At 34.3% G+C, this 8,937-nt stretch overlaps 1 protein-coding gene across 5 annotated transcripts in view; it reads left to right on the top strand.

The window, feature by feature from the left end:
* Positions 1 to 758: 758 nt before the first annotated feature.
* Positions 759 to 8,937, top strand: part of LOC110451206 (multiple epidermal growth factor-like domains protein 10) — a 43,584-nt gene continuing 35,405 nt past the window's right edge. For 2 of the 5 annotated variants that reach the window (XM_021499131.1, XM_021499093.1), the window contains exon 1: positions 4,711 to 4,948. In XM_021499131.1, coding sequence (XP_021354806.1) covers positions 4,870 to 4,948 — 79 coding nt within the window. In that variant the 5' untranslated portion in view covers positions 4,711 to 4,869. Of the gene's footprint in view, positions 893 to 4,624; positions 4,660 to 4,710; positions 4,949 to 8,937 lie in introns of those variants that run through there. The other 3 variants (XM_021499103.1, XM_021499113.1, XM_021499121.1) reach the window with 3 other exon arrangements.

The raw sequence follows: 8,937 nt of genomic DNA, 5'->3' as shown, positions 1-8,937 counted from the left end.
CACAGAATAACTCGAATAATTTTCCAAAAATAGCAATGCCACACATACAATACAGATATTTGCACATAGTGGTCGTCTGACAACCCAATCCATACCTACTAGATTTGCCAAAGGTCAACAGAAAGCACGACTACACTTTGTTTTCTATAATGAGGACAACACCTTAGTGTAACACATTATAGAGTATCAATACTGCCTTTGTGATAAAATATTTGTTATACATTGTAATATCCCATCTACAGAATGTCATATATTACGTCTGCATTCACGATGCATCAAACAACAATAACAGTCAACAGTAAGTAAATCGCAAAATATTATCAAACTAACAATTCTAAAATGAATATGCTATTTCCAATCTGCCAGCTATTCCAAACTAATATTCAATACCCATATATCAAATATTTCATATCAGACAATATTTTCATCTTAATTGTTAATGAGTACATTATTTGATAGATCACAGGTCTTTACACCAATATTTAATATGATTAGTGGTAAAATGGTTTGTGGTAGTTTAATTTCAAAGTGATTTCTTAAGCGTATTTAAATGGTAATGGTATTCAGAATTAAATTGCATAATTTAACTGCGCGGTGTAAAACGTATGTAAGAGCACAATGTCATTGATCTAAATTTAACTCGCATTTACAATGCCACACAATCAGTTGTAAAGACTTTTTTATATTTTCTCAATTAGAAAGATTTCTTTGTTAGATAACTACAGCTATGTCCACGGTCGACGATTGTTAACGCTGTGATACTTCCTTGTTGTCTATAACGCCACATCGAAGGCTAGCTAGTAGCAGACTGGCATGTCGACCAGAATAAAATTACGATGCTCGGATATATTGCCTATCCTGCTCTTGATTGTTCCGGTATCAAGATCCGAAAGTAAGCATTTATTCTATTTGTTTCCATTTTACTAAAAAATTCTTGAAATATACGAAGAACATTGTTTGATGAGGGTACGTTAAGTAATGTAGGCAATATGATTGATATAAAGCTTAGAGTTTATTTTGACTACTACAATACAATATACAGGTGTTGTGTTTTGATATCGTTTTCTTCATTTATGTGCTTGCTTAGTTCGGAATTTGAAATTAGGTATATTGTATATGTGTTATTTCTGGTTAGTAAAGTTTGCATTACGTCTAATTTTACAATGCGTATTACATATATGCAAAGTATTAGAAATGTAAAACTGTCAATAATAGCTCTCAGGTAAAAGAACAGGTAAACAACATTTGGATGAGTGACCGTGAGGTTTTGTTTGGCCTGTGTCTGGCACAGATAGTTTGTACACCACGGACAGTTACGTAAGTGCCCAGAGTGACGGGAAACACCCTAAGTACGTGGTCAAGGCGACTATGTTTACCTGCGTGTTTCATGGGACCGTGTCGATGTTTGTATGTATGATCTTTTTGAATAAATATATTATATATTTAGAGATAAACCTACACATCTAGCTAACTATGGTGACATACAAATATACCTTAAAATCTAGATTATGTGGTTTTGAAACAAATAGGTTTAATTCTTGAAGACATTAATTATATCAACCACATCTGCCATCGCCCACAGAGTGCTCAAGCTTTATTCGCACTGTATCGCTCGGTATTGTTAACCAATAGTTCATTGTTCTTATGGTTGTTGAAAAGTGATTCACGTTTATACTTTCACTATTTTCCCTGTGTTTTCATTTAACGTTTATACTTTCACTATTTTCCCTGTGTTTTCATTTAACAAAACTATCTAAAACTAACGAAAACGTACTGTTAGTCGTTCGGCATATGCTCCCGTCGAGGATCGGCAATCATCGGTGCATCTACTTGTTTACGTGGGTTTTGACTTTCGAGACGTCTTGATTTTGGTGAATCGCCAGAAGACATTCCGAACTCACTGCGCATATACCATGAGGATTAAGTCAATCAGAATAAATAGTCATAACAGGTTCCATAGAAGCATGAGGCTTCTGACTTGCAAGGCTGGATAGCTGGTTAATACCTCTCTGTACATGACTCACACAACTAAATCATTTACTATTTGTTATTACTAAGCTTTTTAATTAATATCCTTTATATTTGATGTTCAACACTAGAGACAACTGTCTAGATTCACAGATACATACCTGACAAGGGTTTTATATGGCATCTTTGGCGGGTTTAATGGTATATAGGAGCGCTACAGGCGTCTGCTTTAGAAAACCAAAAGTTTACAAACCAGACCGGTGCAGTGGGACGGGTACATCCCCTAACGTTTGACCCAAAATCAATCCGCCATCAAATATCAAGATCTAAAAAAACTTTTTTGGTTTGTTATTCCTTGAAGGAATCCGTATCCTTTAACATGTTGAAATGACTTTCTGAAAAATATACATTACCGAGTAAAACAATTATCATTTCATTTACATAACATTAACCTGTAGGACACCAATTAGGCACACACTTAGCAGTTTCATATTTTGCACACACATTTATTATGCATACCACTCACATATATTGGAAATGAAATCTTGGTACCTCTGTTCCTGTAATCATCACAGTATCTTAAGTAATTAAATATTTGTTTTAGTAAATGTTATTGAATTTTAACAATTTAACACACTTAGAATTCACACAAAACTCCAAAATTCTTAACCATGCGTCATAACATGTTATCAGATATCGATCTTAACTGATTAGCTATCCATTAAACGCATTGTGTACATATAGCGCCCCATGCTCCTTAGGGTGCCGCCACTTTACAGGGAGAATATTTGGGGTAGGGCTAATGTAATTCTATAAACAGCTTATTGTCTGAGTTAACACACAACAGAAATTTATTAAATCAATAAACAGGATGTTGGTCAAAGTGTATATCATGTCAGAAATAAAAACAAATTAATTAATTTTAATTCACTAAAAAATGGAATTTAAGTTGGATTTAACCAAAATAACCTATATGTAACACATACACATAACTAAACTCACATCTGCATTTCTTATAATAGCGTGATCTGTGGTGCTTAGTGACTTATTGCTGTTCCTAGTCTTGAAGTGCACGGTTTAACTGTTAAAAAGAGACAACGCAATCTATGATAAAAAAAAGTTCAAAAAATCATTAGACTGAACAAAAATCACTTTCAAATCTGGAAAGGCTGTATATGAAAATACGACAGAGTAACTTACTGCAGAGGACGGCTAACAAAACTCATACACTCTATTATACCGAACAATAAAGTGGTGCTAAATGCAAAATTGTGCTTTACAATGTACTTATAATGTGCTATGTAACTGGTTCTAAAATCTGTGGTGTACTTTTACACATGGGTGTTGACACAGGTTATTTGATTTTCAATTTCGAACGTTTTATAGATATTAAGTTTTTAAACTTTAAGTTAGTCATTGCTCTCTTACAAAAGCATATAAATAAATATATAATTTGTATGAGGAAAGTAGCCTAAGGATGATTGGGCAGAGGTGGTTAGGAGGGAGTGGGATACACTTGTGCAGGACAGCAGACAATAATTCTGTTCTATCAAGATTCCGGTGCTCAAACCTGGTACACAGATAATTATAGTACTATTGAAACACATGCAATCCTAATTTAAAACCCTTGTATTAGGGTCAGTCCAACTATACAGGCTTTAGCATAGAGCCATATATTGCCCTGTTTTAACCTTATTTTGAAGTTTTTACCAAGTTAAATATATATTCACATACTGACCAAAATGTGCTTAGACCAGGTTACAGTGGCTGTCTTTGAAAAACATTGTTTCCATTGCATGTAACAAGGAAACTAAAAATGTTTGAATATTGGTTTATATTGCTCAATACCGAAAACTGTATTTAGAAATCCTGTTATGAAAATATGCTGTTAATCAAGGATCCATGGGTCTGTGAAATAAAAGATGAATTGTATCTGGGGCGCTCAGAATGGAAACAATTTCACCTTTTTTATTATTAAGGCAAGATTATTTGACATTTTTAATCAAGAGGAGTATAGTTTAATTACAGGTACATGTATGTCAAATGGTATGCTTTACAAAGAATTAAATAGTACAATTTTACTACAATCGTATCTAAAAACATAAGTTAATATCGGTTATATGAAAAAAATTGCTCGACTTAGGCTGTCAGCTCACAAATTAAACATTGAATCTGGACGTTATGTTGGCACTGTTAGAACTAATAAAGTATGTACAAAGTGTAATCTTAATGACGTAGAAGACGATTTACATTTTGTTTTAGTTTGCACAAATTATACAGATTAAATCTGTATAACGGAACGGAAGTATTTAAAATGCTATTATAGAAATAACCCTAGTGTATATAAGCTTGTTTAATTACTTAAAACACAGATTATTAAAGAATTATGTAATCTTGGAAAGTATCTGATAGCGGCAAATAAGCGCCGATCAGATATATGACAGTCTGTATATGTGTATTGTTCATTCTCCTGTGACCAATGTGGCTTTTTGTACATATGTACATATCCTGTTTATTACATGTTTACACTGATAAGTCGCAAGACTTAATGTTAATAAAGAACTTGAACTTGAACCTACAAAATTTGGTCACATACCATTGTTGTGAGTTTGTATACCCGGTATATGTGATTACAGGCCATTCTAATGAGTGTGTACAACCGGTAAATGTGTGTACATTCACTTGTCGTGGGTATGTATACTCGGTATATGTGTGTATATTCACTTGTCGTGGGTATTTATACTCGGTGTATGTGTGTACATTCACTTGTCGTGGGTATGTATACTCGGTGTATGTGTGTATATTTACTTGTCAAATACCGGTTTTAAGTAAGGAGATTTAAACCTCTCACGATGTACGTTATACTTCCTTGTAAATGTTGAGTCGCCACTACGCTCAAATATGTCGACGACAAATTTAGTGATCAACAGATATGTGTGTCTGATCTTATTCCTGATATTCAACACAACTAGATCTGAAGGTAGGTGTGTTAAACTTAGAACTGCAAATAATGTAGAATAACATACATGAATATTGTCAAGGGATCAGTTATTCAATAACAGTTTACTTCCTGGTTGAGGTGACAATTGTAAAAGAGGTATGGCAATGATACAACATTTGACATTTTACACGGGGTTCAGTATTAACTAGACAATCATCGTTAGAGGAAGTTAGATAGTGTGTAGTAGAACTGAACTCAGTAAATCACTACAACCAGGTAAATTGTATAGCGCAATTTGTTAGACCGTCTTGAGTTTTCTATGGTTGTAACGTTGGACGAGATCACAAATAGAAAAGGTTTGTTAGGTAAATAATTTATTTACAGCAAGAATATATCAAAACCAACTCCTACTCCCACATTCACACTCACTATCTCACAGATAATTTATACTACTATAGTTTATTATGTCTTCACTTCTTGACGACACAGATGAATTAGCATAGACACATTCTATTCCAAAGTATCACATTGTCTAGCTCGAGTGCAGTAGATTAATTAATAGATCAACTACTGCGATAAAGGTTAGCTCAATGACGCTAACACACCTTTGCTTCCGTAGCCTTGACCTTGTAAGAAAAACATCATATCCATAGAAGCTGAGCCTGAACCAGTTGAATTGATAGCATTCTGGTCGGTCCCATTGCTCTGAGCTAGTAAGATGCCTAACTAGGTTCTATGTGTTCACCCAAAATGACTGGTTCCCCGTCACGTGGAGATATAATAAATTAATATACAAATATAGAACAACTTACTCTCTTATATATCTTATTACTAAAGAAAAATATATCAAAGTATTGACAATATTTAATATCAATCCAATAATAGTTTAACCATTACATAATATTAATGAAGCTAGTACAAACGGATCATTGCTTCCATACATTTTCTTATCAAACCGATATACGTTAACAGTGATAAAACTGATATTTACAAAAAACAAATACATCTGACTACTTATATAAGCATTTACTATGCATTTGATATTGGCTATCTGTCATCATAAGAGTTAAAAAAATATATTAAACAGTGTAGAACATTGAAGCACCATAACAACAAACGTCACACATGAGGTGACCGTGTCGATAAACAAAGCATATCACAACGTTACCCAATATATAATAACAGAAACATAAGAGAGAGAGAGATGCGATACTAAACACAGACTGTCTTTTGTGCTCATATTCACCTGGGGTATCTAATAATTCCATCGGATTGACAGAGACGATAAGCCAACACTAGCTCTACCTGTATAGTATGTCGTCTCCCTCGCGCTTACCTGTTTCCGCCCGTGATACCTGCTGTTAAAAACCTAGGGGTATACTTTAACAGTTATCTGAACATGGAGAAACAAGTGAACGCTATCGCCAAATCCTGTTACTACCAGATCAGGAACATCGGCTGTATTCGGCAGTTTATAACTGCAGATGCATGCAAGATTTTGGTGCATTCACTTGTTACCTCTCGTTTGGATTATGGTAACACCCTGCTCTGTGGTATATCTGACAAACTAACTAGTCGTCTGCAGAGGGTCCAGAACACTGCAGCACGGCTAGTTACTCGTACTCCCTGTACGATACAAGTCGCAGTACAAAATTCTGGTTTATACATACAAGGCACTGAATGGAACAGCTCCTCAGTACCTACAGGAGCTTGTTACCCTGTATCAGCCGTCAAGATCACTGCGGTCGGAGTCAGAATCTTTGTTGTGTGTCACAAAATCTCGTACTGTGACCTACGCAAACAGATGCTTTGGGAGGGTTTCGGCTACGTTGTGGAATAGCTTACCATCAGCTATTAGGAAGTCAAATACCCTGGCCAAGTTCAAGAGGGACATAAAAACTCACCTCTTCACGTCTGCATTTTAGAATCTTTGCAAAGACGTCAGGTAAATACCATCCTTTTATTTGTTCAATTATGTGCACATTGCTTGTTAAATGCATGAAAGTGATTTCAAGCCTTTGTTGTTTGCTTTAACAATTATAACCATTACTATTACCCATATGTTGTAAAGCGCCTTAGAGTAATTTTACAAATTATATAGGGAGCTTTATAAATGTTGTATATTATTATATTATTATTATACATACCTTCCGCCCTACGGTCATAGCGGTATAAGCATACTTACAAACATGCGGACGTGACAATGGTCCCAGGTCCGAGTCATTGTCTGTTCGTGCATTTCTCTTCACCTGTTGAACATTTAGCGCCGAACAAAATATACCAACGGAATATTGGCACGAGGGTCTCGTGTGTCTTTATAGAAGGGTGGAGGAATGTAGCGGTCTGTAACAATGTGACTACATCGTATATTATATAATGGTAGTGTTCAACCTAAACTATGATGCACCTGGAGTGATATCCCTTGGTTGGCTCCGGTACCCCGTGTATAGTTGTGTGGCACTCCAATCTGAATAAAAAATGGAACACAGAACACATGTTATCGTTCCTCTCTCAGACCAATCAGCTTTAACATAACATAAAAGGTAACATAACACGGTCTACGTTTTGTTTATGTTCTCCTTCGTTCCTCATCCGTACATAAATAATTTCGTATCTATGTAGTAATGATAATATAAACCAAACAATTTTCGACAATTTAATAGCATGCAATATACGTGTACAGCAGTATTTCGATTATAAAATGTTTCCTTAAACATGAAAAGAAATTCAGGAGAGTCCAATCAATCAGTCCAATACACATTACTGAACGCCACACTGATATACGAGTACTATCTCAAGCATAAATTCTAGAAATATAAAAACAATAATAAAGAGAATGCATGTGAAATGAAAACATTTCAGCGAAATGCATTATGAATAAAATAAATGATACGTCCGTATGCTGTGTACGATCTCGACGAATGCTAACACGTGCAAATGCACGTGCGACATGCTACACTACACATGTAGTACAATTTCATAACTACATTACAAACGAAACGAAATTCATTTGTTGTCCTTTTAGAATCATCAATATTTAATTTTTGCCTAACTCAATATTTAATGTTTAATATTTAAACTTCGTAGTGTTTATTTGAAATAACAAAATGGCAGCCATTGTCATATAAACATATATATCTGTTAGATATCCAACATATTAACCAATATATCTGTATTCTTAATTACATACCAAATGGAAATGGTATATGTTATAATATGGTATATGTTTCAAAGCATGTCTAGTCCTCTGTACTTCCTTAACATTGTATTGTGTATTTGAAATAATAAAATGGCAGCCACTGTTATGAACAATCACAAGGGTTTATTTAGAACATTATTATCATAATATAAAATCGGATACTTGGTAAATAAGTATAGGTGAAGGTATTTGAGTTTTTAATTTCTTTTTAAATTAGAAATTAACATAAACTATACTCGCATGTATCATTGTTTCTATTGAGATACCTGACTTTTAGTTATAAATCAATGCACCACTTTTAGTAGCTTTGTGTATGTATCCTTAAGACTTTGAGTTTACATGTTTACAAAGGAAGTTATTTCTTATACAATACCGGTTCTTTCGTTTCATATTCATATAAACATGTACAGATAAGCAACATACAAATAATGTTATCGACCTACTATTGTTCAATCAGGTTCTTTCTCATATCGTTTTCCGAGTGATTACACTGCAGTTAACTCAATAATCATTGTTCCCGAAAACTGGAGTTATCATGTCATAATTTGACCCCATAAAGTGACAATTTTCCATTATGTCGAAATTATTTGAAAATCAACCTTTAGGCAACTATTCAGACTGATGAGTAAACTAGTTATGAATCATGACAGAGAAAATTCCCAAATACAAGGAAGATACTTTTCTATTTTGGTCAGGTGATGATGTGATAACTCCGGTCAAACACGAGTAAATTTGTCTTTGGTCGCTTCGCCGTCCATTTAATTTACACTTGCACAACCGCAGGTTTCACTTCATTACCTGATTAGAATAGAAAATGATGTCTCAAATG

Source organism: Mizuhopecten yessoensis, unplaced genomic scaffold (genome assembly GCF_002113885.1).
Source record: "Mizuhopecten yessoensis strain PY_sf001 unplaced genomic scaffold, ASM211388v2 scaffold631, whole genome shotgun sequence".
Taxonomy (NCBI): domain Eukaryota; kingdom Metazoa; phylum Mollusca; class Bivalvia; order Pectinida; family Pectinidae; genus Mizuhopecten; species Mizuhopecten yessoensis.
Note: the sequence above shows the minus strand (reverse complement) of the source record. Positions and strands in the feature narration are given on the sequence as shown.